The 18,241-nt window shown below is 43.8% G+C and overlaps 1 protein-coding gene across 1 annotated transcript in view; it reads left to right on the top strand.

Annotated features, from left to right (window-relative positions):
• The window catches only part of LOC124550700 (ras-related protein Rab-32-like), a 381,369-nt gene that overhangs the window by 343,249 nt on the left and 19,879 nt on the right, over positions 1-18,241 (top strand). The window contains exon 4 of the mRNA XM_047125423.1: positions 6,746-6,802. Coding sequence (XP_046981379.1) covers positions 6,746-6,802 — 57 coding nt within the window. The remainder of the gene's footprint in view (positions 1-6,745; positions 6,803-18,241) is intronic.

The following is an 18,241-nucleotide window of genomic DNA, read 5'->3' as shown; positions in this document are numbered from 1 at the left end:
GTACATATATCCCAACAGACTTATATAAGTAGCTGTTACATCCATCTCTAAAAATTAAGATGGAATTGATTTTTTTATATCAGTTTTATTCCTCAAATATTTTCCATAATTTTATCAAGCATAAAACTGAGACATCAACAGCCACTTTTTAATATCTTTTTAATATCTCCAGCTAATGGTAGTTTTGCGTTTTTTCTAACATTTCATCAGCAATTGAGGGGGAGGTTTTTGAAAACAGTAGCCATTTTTTAAAACGGTAGCCATTCATCATGGTAAAATGCCAGGAAAAAAGATCTAAATGACAGACAGCCAAAGATACCAAAACGAGTGTCACCCTCCCCAATGTTTGGTGCCAAGTGTGACAGTTTCAGAGTTTTGAGATAGATAAAACAGCCTTGAATGTTGACACAAACAGTGGCCTTATGATACATTCAGCTTGTTATCTTACATTTGAAATGAGGGCAGACAACCACAAGTTTTGATAAATGTGACTGACCAGATCGTGAGCGGCCATGTGGCTGCTACCACAAACAGTCCCACAGAGACTTTGCTAATGTTTAGACCTAAGAGTAAATTGTAGGTGCACTTATGTGTCCACTGCCAAATTTGAGAAAGAATTTTATATAAAATAAAACACTTTGTAATGTAAAAAAACTGACTTGATTCATAATTAGTGCAAAGAAAAACATTCAATTTTTCATTGTGTGCTTCACTTAATTGTTTAGATGTGGTTGGGAGTGAAAAAGTTTCTTATATAGTTATGACCCTTACCAGTTTTGGGTAAGATTCATGTGATCTTTATACCCTTTTGATCATATTAAATTTAAGGGGTAAAAACTTGTCTACCAACTACAAGGTGATACTGTGATGATGATACAAACTTTCAGGGATGATGGTGAAGGATGAGTATACGAATTTGAGGTAAGGGACCTCTGGTCTGGAAAATAGAGCAGAATGTTATAAATGAAAATCTTTCTGATAACCGTGACATTAGACCTCTCTACAGCAAGCTCTATGCTTTCTACATTTTGAAGTGTGGTAGTATAGAACAAAACAGGAAAAAAAGTCCAGGAAACATAACTGTCTAAAGTGCATGCCTCGGAGAGCTAGGAGCACTTTTTGATCTTCACTACCATGAAACACATCTCTTCTACTGAACAAGTGCTCGTACCTCTTACGATACGCATTTTAGAGCCTGTGCTTACTAGACACTTTTCCTTGTTTTGTCCACGCTAAGGCTGTTGGTAAATATCAAAGTGCCAATACTGAGTGCCATTTTTTGTATATATATATTTGAAGTTGTTCTTTTGAGATTGTAGAACAACATAATATTACTTTCTCTGTGTGAAGGAGTCTTACTACTTTTTGAGTCTTCAACACATCCGATCTTTCTCTTTGACTGTATGAAGCAAATATATGTGCCACAAAAGTAGTAGTCCGACTGCACGAGGGGATGATGGTGTGAATGGAATAACAAGATTTCCTATGTGAAGAAACAGCGCACCGGTTATGTTAAAAAACAGTTGCTGAAAATGATGAACAAGAATCTAAATGACAAGATTTGTCTCTGTGGTGGGTGGAGATGTGTAAGGGGACACTACCAACAGAAATTGCAACGTTTAGCTTCACCTGCAATTTTGACAATACAACCACTAGGCCGCTGGCATTGCAGAAATGGAAAAAAGGGAAGTCGACATGAAGTGTTTCGGACAAATTCAATATGTGATAAAATAGTGACGGGCTCATTGGACACATTTTACTGTGCCACTTACATGCAATTACAAAGTGGTTTTTGCCAAGTGTGAAATTGCATTATTTTCCCTCAGTTCTTGCTCTAACAGGGATAGGCAGGCTGCTGGTTCATTGATGTACAGCATAGCTAATAATTAATCAGTACTTAAATACACACTCTAAAACCAGCAATATATTTACAATGTGAAGGCGACATTTTTATGGGTTGGAATGTCGATATTTTCTTTTCGCCATGTATATGCAACTTCAGTACTGTTCTTGTATGGGCAATTAAAATTATTAACTATCTTGTCCGCCCCGGTAGCTGAGTGGTCAGCGTGACAGACTGTCAATCCTAAGGGCCCGGGTTCGATTCCCGGCTGGGTCGGAGATTTTCTCCGCTCAGGGACTGGGTGTTGTGTTGTCCTGATCATCATCATTTCATCCCCATCGACACGCAGGTCGCCGAAGTGGCGTCAAATCAAAAGACCTGCACCAGGCGAACGGTCTACCCGATGGGAGGCCCTAGCCACACAACATTTCCATTAACTATCTTCAGCATTTTTCTATAAATTCTTTACAGTCTTTTCTGCTTTTCATTTCAATCTGCAGCTGTTGATTTCTTATCCAGACACAGGACCCAGTGCTCAATTTCTTGCATTCAGAAACTTTGCCTGGCTGCTTTTTTTATTCTTCAGCAGAAGAACTGAACAGGCCTTTTCCCTGGATTTGTATATCTGTCAACCCTGCTCCCATTTTCTGGGCACTATTTTCTATTATACACAATATTTGCACATACTTTTTGAGTTTCTTTTCCCCTTTCCTGGTGGGCTTTAATCGGGATATTATGTCCATATTCATACAGTGTCTATTTTCTCATCAAAATTTTAATATAACAATCCTCTAAGACTATAGCACAAATTTTACCATTCTTTCTACAGCAGCAGCATTAATTGGGCACCAAAATAGCATTGCTCATGCTAGAGGCATTTGCTGTTTACTAATATTGATGTAAGGGGCCACATGAAAATGAGACATGTGGAAGAAAAGCAAGTAAACTGTTTATTAATTCAAAAGAAATTGTCATACATGTTAATACAGTTATCCCATTGAGTGACAAGCTATTCAGTGAGTGTGATGAAGCATTTGCAGATGCCTATAAATGGCCATGAAATGTCTTGCTCAAAGGCTCCAAAAACATGGAAATCACATAGAGAGAGATTGTAGGATGTCAGGGCTTCCCAGCTAAACTTCAACAGCATACTCGAGACAACCATGGCAACATATGGCGGGCATTATCCTGCAACAGAATAATGCCATCTGTCAATGTATCTGGGCATTTGGACTTGACAATGCACTTCAATCCAGCAGATTGTGGATGTTCTTCACAGTGCTGTTCTCTGGCTGCTAACATAATTTTTTTTTTCTTTATTCCTGATACTGTACTGATTGCAAATAGGAATATATGTTTGACTGTTGTCTTTCTAATGAACAACATAGTTTTTAGGATGTATATGTTAATTATAGTGAGCACACTTGTTTTTCAAAATAGGCCATGGTGTGATTCCTATTATCTCGGTCCACATACCAGAATTTTGATTTCATAGTTCAGATGTGAGGAAAACAAGACAGTGTATGCAGAACAAAAGTATCTTTGCAAACCTTGCTAACACACTGCTTAGAGTCAATAGGTGTGTCCCATTCCAGCTTGCCTTGAACAGATAAACCAAGGACACTTAATTGTAAACTTCATTTTGGCCGTCTTGAAACTTCATTCATGATCATGTTTCTGGTAAGCACCATGATGTCTCCATACAGGAAATCTGGTCTATGTATTGCTGTAATGTGTAATGTATCTTGGGACTCTCTGGCCAGCAACATGCAGCCTGCATTGCCTGGCCACTTAAAGTCCAATTTCTTTCAGTGAAGTTAAGGACTTGATATAACATCCTTCAGTGCTCCAATTGAGTTTAACTTATATGCAAGAGCTACAGAGTATTCTGTGATTCAAAAGAGTAAATCTGACGCGTTTTGCTGTGTTTGTGGATTGGTTGAAACTTAGCAATATGGAATTGCTCAATTTGATATAAAGCCACTTTTAACATAAACATTTTTTTTTTCTCTTGTGATCTATATTCCATTTGCAATACATATACCAAGCATATGTGATATCTACAAATTATTATTGAAGTTCAATTGTTCAAAATTTTATTGACCAGAGCATAGTTCACAGTCTGCTAACAAGTCTAAATCATTCATGTATAAACATTTTTATTTGCAAAAATATTCGAAACGTACAATTCGTGAAAGCTACATCCTCTAACAAAATTTGACCCTGCAAATAATTCTTTGTTTAGAGTGACATATCTTATTTGAAAACCCTCATTCCAGACTTTCTAAAGAATATTTTGTCTGTTCAGGTGGTCAACTTAGTTCTTAAAAACATGAAAAGCTGTGCAGTGTTCACAGCAGAGTTGGTATATGACATTGCTGCTTTTAGAGGTGGCCTGGCCTCCTACCACAGGCTCACCCTACCCCATCAGAGGCTGCGCCACCAATGAAAGCAGCCATGTCATACACCAACTCTGCTGCAAACACAGCACAGCTATTTATGTTGTTGTGACTCAAACCAGCTGTCCATCAAGATAAATGGCCACTGCCAAACTGTTGTCAAGAACAAAGTTGACAACCTGGTGGCACACCATACTCACTTTCAATGGCTCTGCTTCACTACCCGAGCCATCTGGATCCTCACCTCCACTACCAGCTTCTCTGAACTATGCTGATGGGAGTTATCCTTCCAACACAACCTCTCTGCTCTTGCAACTGTTCTGATCTCAATCTCATGTAACCCACTGTCCCTGCACCCTCCACCCAACAGTTTCCCCATTCTACTGTCTTGTCATCACCTCCCAATACATGTCCCCACACCGCCTTCAGCATGTGGCCCTTCTCAACAGCTGTTACAATTGTACCAACCCTTATACCCACCATCTGTCCTTCCCACATTCCTAGCTGACAAACTGGAGACCTCCCTCAGAGTGGCTAGCTACCAAGCCCACCCCTCCCCCCCCAAGGCCTTCTGATCGACAAATGCACTCTAAAGGAGGAAGAGGAGGTTATCGAGGAACATCATTGACCATTCAGTGAACTTAGAAGGTAACTTTCAAATCACAAAGAGACAACACCTTCAATGATTGAAAAGTTCAGTTTTCCTTATCTCCTGTATAGCATAAAGAAAAACAGAAGTTAAGAGTTATGAGCCCATCGTACAAATTTTGTGCCTCAGGTCTTTATTACTTATTGATTCTCAGTAGATCATCCATGGGATTTACTGTTCACACAATGAGTACAACTATCAAATCATATAAATAATTACTGTGTATCTTAACTCCTTTAATGCATGGTACTGCAAAGAAGTCTCCTTAGACCATTAGACTATCCTAACATACGACAGCCCATGTAAGTAACACCTTGCAGAGCCAGGCCACATATATAAATGCCACTTAGGTCGTAAACACTAAATGATGAGGGTAGTAGCGAATGTAACAGTGCTCTAGCCCCCCTTACATTCACAGCACTATCTGATGGCATAACAAACTGTCTTCAAATGAATCTTAAAAAATTAAAATTAGCTGTATGTTACATATAATAAATGTTAGCCAGCAAAATAAAAGCAAACGAGTAGACTATAAGTGAACATATAATGTGGTTTTCTTCGTAATATTTGCTTTATTACTTTTTGAATTATTTTTTTCTTTTATTATTTGATCTTAGAATGGTAACTGGTTTTGAATATAAATACAAACATTTAACATCATACTTGTCCTATTTTCCATAGTGTAATGAATTTGCATGGGATAAAGTAGTACATTTCAGTATAGTCATAACTTCGCAATTCACTATTTCCTCAATGTCAGCACTGTTTTACAAAATTTTCACATGTAGATGATCGTTCAAGTACTGCTAACAACTCAGTTGAAGATGCAACATTTGCTGTGACATGCTGAAGTGAGCACATATATTTACTTGTAACATGCTTTATTTACTTTATTTTGCTGCACATTACTTTTTTATTTGTAACATATAGCTAATTTTATTTTTTAATGTTCATTTGTAGATATGAAGATGACCTATACTGGCTGTACCCAGTTATTGAAAACAAAATAAAGACTCTGACCCAGACAGTGTTACGCAGTCAAATAGATTGGTCAACATTTCCCATATGATGAGCAGCTACATTAAACAAGTGTCATTTGAGTGATCTGGAAGGGCATAGATGAAGAAAAGATGAACCAGAACTGGTGGTTGGTTGACCTGAGCACACAGTTAATTTGGTTATGCTCTGTGAACACCCTTCTCCTGTGTTCAGTTTCTGCAAATGGAAAATCTTTATTTGGCAGTAATGTAGAGGGCTTCTGGCAGCTCCCAAAATGAACATTCTACATAATAATTGGATAATGTCAACAGATTCATCAAAGTAGTCTTAAACTGCCCTTTTGCACAATGTCAACTTCGTTCAACCAGTTCTCTCCAAGGGAGAGATAATCATAAAAACTTAGATCTATACTAACATTAAACAGATAGCTTTTGTAGCCACTGTCCTTAAAAAATATATACATTGCCTGCCTTCATTAAAGATACAAAGGCAAGGTTCAATTTGTCTGCTAGTGAATCCAGTAATGTGTGTGCTCTCCAAAAGAATACGTGAAAGAAATGCTCTTGTGGCAAACTGCTATTCTTCACCCCGCACGATGAAAGCGTTGTCTATCAACACTGTATCGAAACAGCCATGTGTTACTAACTTATCTGCCTAGCACTTCCAAGGCCGAGGGGTGCACGCCACGATTGTCGGGGAGTGTTTGGCCTGCTGACCTGACCTGCTGACTTCGTCTGTTTCAGGGATATTGGAAGCGAAGAACGGGTTCGATACATGAACAGAGTGTTCTACAGAGATTCGTGAGTATACAGTTCTTTATTTTCTTTCACAAATATGAATTTTCATGTGTTTCAGGGATATTGCAGGTCATGAACGTTTTGGGTACATGACAAAGGTGTACTACAAATATGCGTGAGTACCAGTTTTTTAATTAATATTTCTCACAAAAGCACAAGTGTCTTGCACATAAATCAGAATGTGTTGGTAAGATGCATGGTGGTCTACTGCAAAGCATGGATAGCAGACATAAAACGGAGATAATATTTTGCTTCTATGTCAAATCTCCCCCCCTAAAATGCACTGTTGTTGTTGCTGTTGTTATCATCACTGCTTCTTCATCTGAAGACCGGTTTGCTGCAGCTTTCCATGTTAGTCTATACTGTGCAAGCCTCTTCATCTCAACATTACTACTGCAACCTATAGGGGTCAGACAAAAAACATGGGAAAACAGGGAGAAATACATGCTTGAACATAAATGCAGATGCTAGTCGACCCTGCAGGTTGCGGGCTGTATTTGATCGTGAACGGCACCTGTGCAGTTGGAAATAAGTAAATCTGGAAGTGGGAAAATAGCTGGTGCTTGTATGGTGGATGCTCTCATAACCAAGGCAGCCAAAGTGTTTACATCACACACAGAGAGAGCCTAAAATCATCATCCAGCAAGTCACAACAGTGATGAAACTGTGTGTCAAGTGATCATAACATTCAGTTATTGAAGACAATTATGACAAAAAATATGAGGACATCATCTGCTAAAATCATTTCAGAACTGAATGTCCCACTCGATAAACCCAATAGCTTCAAAAAATAACTTGAAGGATACTCCATAAGCAGGGAACTGTAAGGCAAGGAGGAATTCCAAAACTACTTATCAATTACGCAAATGCCCATAACAGGAAAACTTGGTCTATGGAGCAAAGGAAGAAAGTCATTTTGTCAGATGAGTCTTGCTGGACACTGTTTGCAACTTCTGTCAGAGTTTACATCCCACGAGTGAAATACGGTGGGTGTCTGGTAGTGATTTTTTGCATCCATACCTTGGTACTCCATGGTCCCCATGGTTACGCTGTAAGGTTGCGTCCCTGCCAAGGATTATGTGACCAGTTTCATTGATCGAGTGCATCATTGATCAGGTGCATCCCCTGGTACAGCATTTGTTTCCCAATGACGATGCTACGTTCCAAGACGGCAGGGGTTCCTGTTCACACTGCTCACCTTGTCTGAGACTGGATCTGTCAGCACAAGGATGACTTACGGTATCTCCCCTGGTACCGCATTCACCACATCTTACACAGTCACAAGATCTCAATACTACAGAGCCTTTGTGGTCTACAGCGGGGAGAATGGTGCGTGATAGCCACCCATCTCCGTCATTACTACCTGAACTTCCCACTATTTTATAAGAACAGTACAATATATCCTTGGAAACCATATGGGACCTGTATTTATCCATTCATAGGTGACTGGGAGCTGTTTTTTCCCTTTTTTGTGTTTCCATAATTTTATCTATCACCTATAAATCCCCGGGTTCGATTTCCGGCGGGGTTAGGGATTCTTCCTGCCTCGAGACGACTGGATGTTGTTGTGTCATCTTCATCATCATCATTCATCCCCATTACAGTCGGAGGAAGGCAATGGCAAACCACCTCCGCTAGGACCTTGCCTAGTACGGCGGTGCGGGTCTCCCGCATCGTTCCCTACGCTCCTCAGAGTATGGGACATCATCATCATCATCACCTATAAATCCATTTGAACCTGCTTACTGTATTTGAGCTTTCGTCTCTCATTTCCCTCGGTAACCAAATAGACGATTCTTGAGGCACTGGGCTGTGTCCCATCAACTAGTCTCTTTATTTTAAACAAATTTCTTTTTTTCTCTAGTTTCATTCACAACCCATCTAATCTTCAGCACCACACTTCAAAATCTTGTATTCTCATATTAATTATCATCCCCATTTTACTTCCACAAAGATTACACTTGAGACAAATAGTGAAAAATACTTTCTAATACTTAAACTTCATCATTGACAAATTTCTCTGTTTCAGAAAACTTCCCTTGCTATTTCAAGTCTGTATTTTAGATTCACACTGCTTCAGTCGTCATCAGTTATTTCGCTGCCCAAATAGCAAAACTCGTCTACTATTCTTAGTGCAACATTTCTTAATCTAATTACCTCAGCCCCCCAGGGGGTCCACAACTCTTTCGTGGATACGTGCGTGGCGAGCACGGGGCCCCGAGCCATTGCAGCCTTCTTTCTCTCCCGGGCTGCATTTCCTTTCCCTTCCCCTCCATACCCCTTTCCCCTCGCCCTCTCCTCTCCCTCTATTGGTGTCCTTGCTTATGTTGGCCCCCGCTATCCTCCTGGTTCTGTTGGTTTTACACTCTGGCTTTGTTGCGTAATCATCTCCTCCTTTTGGCATTCCTTGGTCCCCCTCTGGGGTTTGACCTCCATTCCAAAATTTCTCTTTCCGTAGTGTGAGCCATTTGGGGAAGAGCACCTTACCTAGTGTCTCCGACATGTGCCCTCCTAGTATATTCCACCTTTTCTTCTACGTCGTTGTCTGATGCTAGGGTGCATAGCCAGCACGGTAGCCAGCCCGTGTGGTGGGGTCGCTATGTACCCTTTTAGTTGAGCCCCCTGAACACACAGGGATCACACTTCTGATACCTGAGCTGTGACCTCCTCATGCATGCCTTGGAGTGGTTGCTCGTCATCCTGGAGCATCGGAACTCCCGGCAATGGCCGCCGTGCCAGACGGCCCTTGCTGTGGCTGGGTGGCGCCCGTGAGGAGAGCCCCTGATCGGAGTGGGTGGTATCAGGGCGGACGCTATGCAGATGAAACGCATAAGGGTCCAAACCTCTGGCCGCTCTTCTGCGGCCGTCTCTCTGCGTGGTACTGATTCCTCAAGTGCTGCTTCTCTTGCCCCTTCGGCCTTCCCTTCCGTGCCTACCCCCTGGGAGGAGGGTCAGGCCCGTCGTCTAGGGGCAAAACCTTTCCCCCGTTATCTAGTTTGCACCAGGACTGATGGAGATACTTTCACCGGTGTCAAACCTTTATTCTTTGTGGAACACATTGAAGACAAGTTCGGCGAAGTGGACTCCCTGAGCAAGATGCGGTCGGGTTCATTACTGATAAAAACTGTTTCTGCTGCCCAATCTGCGGCCCTTCGTGCCTGTACCCATCTTGGCACAATTCCCGTTTCCATTACCCCTCACCAGTCTCTAAATATGGTACAAGGTGTGATTTTTCACAGAGACCTCATCCTTCAAACTGATGAGGAACTTCGGGACAATCTCGGACGGCGGGGTGTTCACTTTGTTCGGCGTGTTCAGAAGGGTCCTAAAGATAATCGTATTGATACTGGTGCCTTTATCCTGGCCTTTGAAGGGGATACCCTTCCTGAGAAAGTTAAGATTATGGTCTATCGCTGTGATGTGAAGCCGTACATCCCACCTCCTATGCGGTGTTTTAAGTGCTTGCGTTTTGGCCACATGTCTTCTCGCTGTACCCAGGACCCTCTCTGTGGTGACTGTGGACGTCCACTCCATGAGGGGAGTCCCTGTGTTCCTCCTCCTGTATGTGTAAATTGTCATGGTAGTCATTCTCCACGTTCAGCAGATTGCCCAGTCTATAAGAAAGAAAAAAAGATACAGGAGTATAAGTCTCTTGATCGTTTAAGCTACACAGAGGCCCGTAAGAAATATGCACGATTGCACCCTGTGTCCATGACATCTAGTTACGCCTTGGTTACATCTTCATCCCTTCTTCCCCCTTCCTTACCCCCGTCCCGGACCCCTCTCCTTCCCCCCTCCCCTGCGGCTCCCACACCTTCTTCTCTGGGCGCCGCTCCCCCTCCCCAGCCGGAGAAGTGTCCCACTCCTTCGGCGTCTGCCGGTCAAGGGCGCCTCTCCCGGGATGCCCCTTCCCGGCACCTTCCAGGTCAAAGGTCTGCTGCAGCGCGGCGACCGCGAGAGCCGCGGTCTATCGGCCCCCAGGTCGCCCGGTCTCTTTCTGTTCCTGATCTTGCTGCAGCTGGCTCCGTTATGCCACACAGCCCTCCTCGATCTCAGCCTGAAAAGAAGAAGAAACATAAGTCCCGGGACAAAGAGCCTCTGGTGTCACCGGAGGTCCCTTCCCCGGCTTCACAACCGGATTCTGACCTGTCGTTTATGGATGTCGCCCCCTCCTTGTCGGTGACAGGTGGGGACCCGGCGGTATGACTGGATTTAGCGTGTTCAGCCCTCATTTAAACCATCGTTCTGTGGTTCTCCAATGGAATTGTAATGGCTACTATCGTCACCTTCCAGAATTGAAATCCCTTCTTTCGTCCTACTCAGCAGCTTGTGTGGTTCTCCAGGAATCTCATTTTACTGATGCTCACTCACCGACCCTCCGTGGGTTCCGTGTTTTCTGTCGAAATCGGGTCGGACCCTTGCGGGCTTCTGGTGGCGTTTGTACGTTGGTCCGTACAGACATTGCTAGCACGTGGATTCCTCTCCAAACTACATTGGAAGCAGTTGCTGTTAGGGTCCACTTAGACTCTGCAGTCACAGTATGCAATCTTTATCTCCCTCCTGACAGGACTCTTACACCTGCTGCCTTAACCACCCTTCTTCAGCAACTTCCTCCTCCCTTCCTCCTCCTTGGGGATTTTAATGCTCATCATCCTTTGTGGGGCAGTGCCTTTCCATCTAGACGAGGTCTTCTTATCGACCAATTTATTGCAGACCACGACCTGTGCCTTCTTAATGATGGCTCCCCTACTCATTTCAGTGCTGGTCATGGTACCTTTTCTGCCATTGATCTTTCTCTTTCTTCTCCCTCTCTCCTCCCTTCATTACACTGGTCGCCACACGACGACCTTTGTGATAGTGACCCTTTCCCGTTGATTATCACGCTCCCTTCCCGCTCCCCGATGGACAGGTTACCTCGTTGGTCTTTCCACCGCGCCGATTGGCCTCTATATACTGCACAGGTCGAGTTTTCTCCCTCTTTGTCGGGTTGTATTGATGACGTCCTACGTGACGTGTCTGACGTGATTGTTCGCGCTGCTAACCTTGCTGTCCCGCGCTCATCTGGACAATTTCGTCGTCGGCAAGTCCCGTGGTGGAGTACGGCCATTGCCATTGCCATCCGTGATCGCCGTCGAGCTTTGCAACACTTTAAGAGGCACCCATCTGTAGCCAGCCTATCTACCTTTAAGCGCCTTCGCGCTAAAGCCTGTTATTTAATCAAACAGAGCAAGCGGGTATGTTGGGAACGATTCGTTTCTTCCCTTGGTTCCACTGTCCCTCTGTCACGGGTATGGGCTACACTTCGCTCTCTCCAAGGTTGCCATCGGCAGTCCACCCTCCCAGGCCTTCACCTCCCAGATGGCATTTGTACGGACCCATTAGTTCTCGCAGAACATCTTGCGACCCATTTTGCAGTGGCATCAGCGTCGGCCTCCTATCCAGCTGCTTTCCTTCATCAAAAACAGCAGGCTGAAGCTGTCACCTTATGTTTCACCACTTGTGAGTCAGAATCTTACAACGAACCTTTCACTGAATGGGAATTTCTTTCTGCTCTATCTGCTTCTCATGATACAGCTCCTGGCCCAGATTCCATTCATAACCAGCTGCTTCAACATCTCAGTGCTCCACAACGGCACCATCTTCTTCGGGTGTTTAACCGTATCTGGCTCCAGGGTGACTTCCCTTCTCAGTGGAGGGATAGCATTGTGGTTCCTGTCCTTAAGCCTGGTCAGAACCCACTATCTGTTGACAGCTATCGGCCAATTAGTTTGACCAATGTTGGTTGTAAGTTACTTGAACGGCTGGTAGCCCGTCGGCTCACTTGGGTCCTCGAATCTCGGGATCTATTGTCCCCTTACCAGTGTGGCTTTCGAGAGGGACGATCTCCAATCGATCATTTGCTTCGCTTGGAATCCGCAGTTCGGCAGGCTTTTTCCCAGCGCCGCCATTTGGTTGCAGTGTTTTTTGACCTTCGCAAGGCCTATGACACGGCCTGGCGCCATCACATCTTACTAACCCTTCATCAGTGGGGTCTTCGGGGCCCACTCCCGATTTTTATCCGCCAGTTCCTGATCCATCGGTCATTCAGAGTTCGAGTTGGTACTGCTTTTAGTTCTCCACGGACCCAGGAGACGGGCATCCCACAGGGTTCTGTCTTGAGTGTCCTTCTTTTCCTCATTGCTATCGATGGACTTGTGGCCTCTGTCGGTCCCTTGGTCGCCCCTGCCCTGTATGTGGATGATTTCTGCATTTGGGTTAGTTCCTCCTCGATGCCATCTGCAGAACGGCAGCTCCAGGTGGCTATATGGCGTGCCTCTGCATGGACCCTCTCCCACGGGTTTCAATTCTCTCCTTTAAAATCGCGGGTGGTCCACTTCTGTCGCCGTACTACGGTCCACCCTGATCCAGAGCTCTATCTCGCTGCACAAAGATTGCCTGTGGTTCCACAGTTTCGTTTCCTAGGTCTTCTTTTCGACAACAAGCTCACTTGGCTGCCCCATATCAGACTCCTGAAGGTAGGATGTTTCCGTAAACTCAATGTCCTTCGCTTCCTTGCCCACTCCTCCTGGGGTGCGGACCGTTCCCTCCTCCTCCGTCTTTATCATGCTCTAGTTCTGTCACGTTTGGACTATGGTTGTCAAGTTTATGGTTCAGCTGCTCCTTCCACGCTGCACGTGCTGGATCCAGTCCACCATCGTGGTATCCGTTTGGCCACCGGTGCCTTCCCTACTAGCCCTGTTGATAGTCTCCTGGTTGAAGCTGGGATCCCCCCCCTTTCTGTTCGGCGGTCCCAGCTTCTGGTGTCTTATGCCCTTACTATCCGTTCTTCTCCCGCTCATCCTTCCTATTCTATCCTATTCCCAGACCATGGACGTCGCCCGCCTGACTCCCGCCCTCGGGCGGGTTTACCGGTTGGGCTGCGCCTTGCGTCTCTTACCCGTGATTTTCGGCTTCCTTCTTTGTCCTGTCTTCCTCGCTCCCTCCCCTCCACCCCTCCTTGGTTAGTTCCTCGGCCTCGAATTCGGATGGATCTCCGCCGCGGTCCGAAAGATTCCATCCCCCCGGTGGTGTTCCGTTCCTTTTTCCGCCAAATTTTATGGGAGTTTCGGGATGCTGTTGTTTTTTTACACTGATGGCTCTAAATCTGCTGATCATGTTGGGTATGCCTTCACGTCCTTTGTTGGAACGGAAAATCATCTACTGCCACCCTCATGTGGGGTGTTTACTGCGGAATTGATGGCAATTTCCCGGGCCCTTACCTTTATTAAACAATCCCAACACAACCGCGTTTTGTTATGTACGGACTCGATGAGTGGCCTTCTTGCTATTGACCGGTGTTTTTCGCGCCATCCCTTGGTCTCTGCCATCCATGACCATCTCGCTGATCTTCACCGTGCTGCTTGTTCCATTGACTTCCTATGGGTCCCGGGCCATGTGGGTATCCCGGGTAATGAGCTCGCTGATCGTTTGGCTGGGGGAGCAGTTACTTACCCCCCGTTTTCTGTAACCCCTCCTGCAGCGGATTTACGGCTTCACATCAAATCCCACTTTGCACAGTCATGGGCCAATTCTTGGGAGGCTACTCCGCTGTCTAATAAACTTCGTGCCATTAAGGTGAATACAGGCCCATGGCGTTCTTCCTTTAGCCTCTCCCGCAAGGACTCGACCACACTGTGTCGTCTCCGCATTGGCCATACCAGGCTGACCCATGGTTTCCTTTTGCGTGATGAGCCACCCCCGCTATGTGGTTGTGGAGCCTTCCAGTCAGTGGCCCACATTTTGGTTGAATGCCCCCTTCTTTTGGCTCTGCGTGCTAAGTACAGACTCCCCCACACTTTACCTTTGATGTTGGCTGACGATTCCCGGATGGTCTCTCTGGTTCTAGGTTTCCTCCGGGAGAGTGGTTTTTATTCTCAGTTTTAAAGTTTTTAATCTCCCTCTGGTGTTGGGGCAGGGCGGTGAGTGTTTGGGTGTCTCCCACTGTAGGCAGTGTTCAGAGATTCCCGATTCACCTCCCTGACCGGAATCCTCTTTTCTTTCCCTTTTACTCTGTTTTTACCCCTTCTTTTTAAGGCTTGGTTAGTTTTTCTATTCCCATACGTACTTTCTGCATTATAGCAGTTGTACCTTTTAAGTCACAGGTGGTCTTGCCTATGCTGTTTCAGCATAGTGTTGGGTTCGTTCTCTTGCCAACTTCCCTCATTTGTTTTTACTAATGACAACGTGACTGCCCTTTTACGTTTCTCCTTTATCCGTTTTATTTTTTCTGACTATACTGAGATGTCCCGTTAGCAGAATGGAGTCTATTTGAAACAAGGGACTGATGACCTTGCTGTTTGGTCCCTTTAATCTCAAACAACCAACCAACCAACCAACCAATTACCTCAGCAGTGCCTGATTTATTTCGACAACATCCATAGTCTTGTTTTACTTTCCTCGAAGCTCATCTCGTAACCTGTTTTCACATTATCTGTTCTGTTCAACTGATACTCTAAACACATAGCAGTCTCGTGAAATAATTTTAATGTACCAGAAAACACGAAAAATATCTTCTCTCTTCTCCTAGATTTACTTTAATGCTTAGCCAGTGTACAAAATTAATATCATGAGTACTACACTACGGCCTTGTCAAACTCTCATTTCTGGAGTTTTCAACTACTGACTCCCTTCCACATTCAGCTCTTTCAACTGTAGTTCAGTCAGTATGATGTGAAGATAGCATCTACTACAATCAGTATAATTTAACATTATGGCAAGGAATTATGGACCGTGGACTTGTTATCTAGTGAACTGTCCTCCACACTCTTTGAATCACTCAACAAAGCAACAGCAATCGTAAAAAAATTTCTGAAAAACCATTTTCTACACTTGCAATGATGGCCAACAAGGCAGGCAAACGTGGAAGACTGGGAAATACTACCCATTGTTCATCGAATGTGGCTTGCATATTTGGTCAGGCCAAAACACGCCTGGAGCAGTTGCTACCTTGACTTGTTTATACTTAATACAGGTGTACTGTATCCTATGACATTTGAAACTGGCACACTTTGTGTTTCTCTACAACACACAAAAAGTGGCATGTAATGTACAGGCATCCTTACTACAAGGCAACTGAAAAGGAGGGATTGCAAAGAAGCATTTATCTACTCTGCAGAAAAAGTTTTACGTCCGTGTGCCTACCGCTGCAGATTTTGGTCAGTGGAGGGCAGCGAATGGTATTAGTATCATGGATGCCTTTTAAGTTTTTACACAAAAAAAAAAGGGCACATTTGCATCCTTTTGGACCAATTCCGGAAACGTTTTCTTCACTTTCTATATCTACAGATATATTTCGCAAACCACCATGCAGTGCATGTTGGAGGATACCTTTCACCATTACCAACCAATGCCTCCACACCAGTTCTAATTTCTCTTATCTTGTCCCCCGTGTTCCTTATGCGAAATGTATATTGGTGGCAGTAAAATCTTTCTGCAGTTAGCTGCAAATGCCAGTTCTCTAATTCGTCTCAATGATGTTACTTGAAAAGATCATCTCCTTTCCTTCAGGGATTCCTGTCCGAGTTCACGAAGCATCTCCATGAAACAAACCTACTGGTAACAAACCTAGCAGTATTCCTCTAAACTGTTTTGATGCCTTACTTTAATCCAACTGCATGGGGATCTCAACCATTTGAGCAGTATGAAAGTATGAATGGCACTAGTGTTCTATAAGTGGTCTCCTGTATATATGAGCCCCACTTTCCACGTATTTTCCCCGTGAATCAGAGTCGACCATTTGTATTCCCTGCTACCAACCTATGCGGCTATTGCATGCCATATCACTTTTCAGTGCTACACCAAGATATTTCATCAATGTGATTTTCAAGCAGCAAACCATTTGCCATCCCCTCCCCCCGACACACACACACACACACACACACACACACACACACACACACACACACACACACACACACACACACGCGCGCGCGCGCGCGCGCGCGCGCGCGCGCGCGCAAACAGCACTATTTTCAGCAACCTAAACTGCCATCTTCAGATCTGAAACAATATTACATAACTTTTTTACAGTCTAATAGTCATTATTCACTATAAAGAAGCAATTCTAATACACATATTACATATCATCTACACACATGGACCATTGTGCCCTTCTATGTGGCCATTTAGTCATGGGCATATGTGGGAATAACTGTAATGTAAGTAAAAATGGTTATGGAAAATCAAAATATAAATCGGTTAGCAGTAGTGCACAGCACTGCACATCAGCAAAGTTTGCACTGATAAACTATATTGCAGTGACAGACATAACAAAATCTTTATTGTGTTAACAATGTGCCCACTCTTCCATACAAAACAGACCTTGCTTGTAACGTAGCGAGGCAGATTACAGCGAGAAATATTGAGACTGTTCTGAAGAAAAATTTCAACACTCGTATGTTCTGCCCTGGTGATATGACACGATACATTCTGCAGCATTTAAAATGCATGTCCTGCCTGAAAATTCACTGCATTCCTATAAATAGTTTTGTTCCCTCTGTAACATTTTCGTTGCTGTAGCATTTTGTGTTAGGTGTAATTTTGCTGCTTGCTTTTCCTTTCATGCTTGCTTTCTAAACACCTTAACCTTATCTGCAACTCTCTTTCCAACAAAATTTGCTATATAAACTAAAACCTATGTACAAATTCAAAATTGGTGACTAACCAGACAAGAATGTGGGAGGATCTAGAAGGCTACTGTTGGTATAGGAGCACTGGAGTGGGACTTTTCATTCTCAGTGTCTTATTTTCTGCAGTCGCTTTGATCTCTTCTTAGTGATTTCCTATCACTTCCATTTTCCTTACTTTATTCTGAAATATGTGGTGTCTCCAGTGATTGAACTCAATATGTAGGAGCTCTCATAACATGCTATTATTACTGCTTTACGTGTATTAATCAGGCCATGACTCTGTTGTGTTGTTAACTTATAAGACTAATCGGCACTAGATAAAATAATTATACTTTATGAACAATAATGATATAGATGTATATCAAGCAACACAATCAAAATAAAAGTGCCACAAAGCTGCTTTACTTGGGAATGCCCTAGACAATGTGGTACGCACCTGTTTCACCTCGAGGAAAAGTTCCGCATCGTTTCTCTTCATATGCTTCAGTGTTTTGCTTGCTCCGGGTTAGAATATGGGTGAGCAGCCAGTGTTACATTGCAACTGAAGGTAATAGTGACAACTGGTCAAATCACAAAGGCTGCAGGATTTCATTTATGTTGATGTGGATTACTTACCATGTAGACACATCTGCACTAACTATGCTTCAATGCTTTAAGATCTCAACTGATGTCTTTAAATACTTTTATACTGCCGTAAGTAGTGCTATTGACATTTTCTTACCTGCCTTTTGATCATATGGACCCATAACACTAGAGTTCATACAAAATAACAAGACACCACTGCAGAAATGCATTTTTGTCCCAAGTGCAGGGGATTTCATTCCGTTGCTCCGAAGGGACACTTGCCATGGTTGTAAACTACCAAACTGCATATTTTCACCACTCTA

The sequence above is a fragment of the Schistocerca americana genome, chromosome 9 (assembly GCF_021461395.2).
Source record: "Schistocerca americana isolate TAMUIC-IGC-003095 chromosome 9, iqSchAmer2.1, whole genome shotgun sequence".
In the NCBI taxonomy this organism is placed as follows: domain Eukaryota; kingdom Metazoa; phylum Arthropoda; class Insecta; order Orthoptera; family Acrididae; genus Schistocerca; species Schistocerca americana.
The sequence above is the reverse complement of the archived record's forward strand: the minus strand, read 5'-3'. Positions and strand labels throughout refer to the sequence as shown.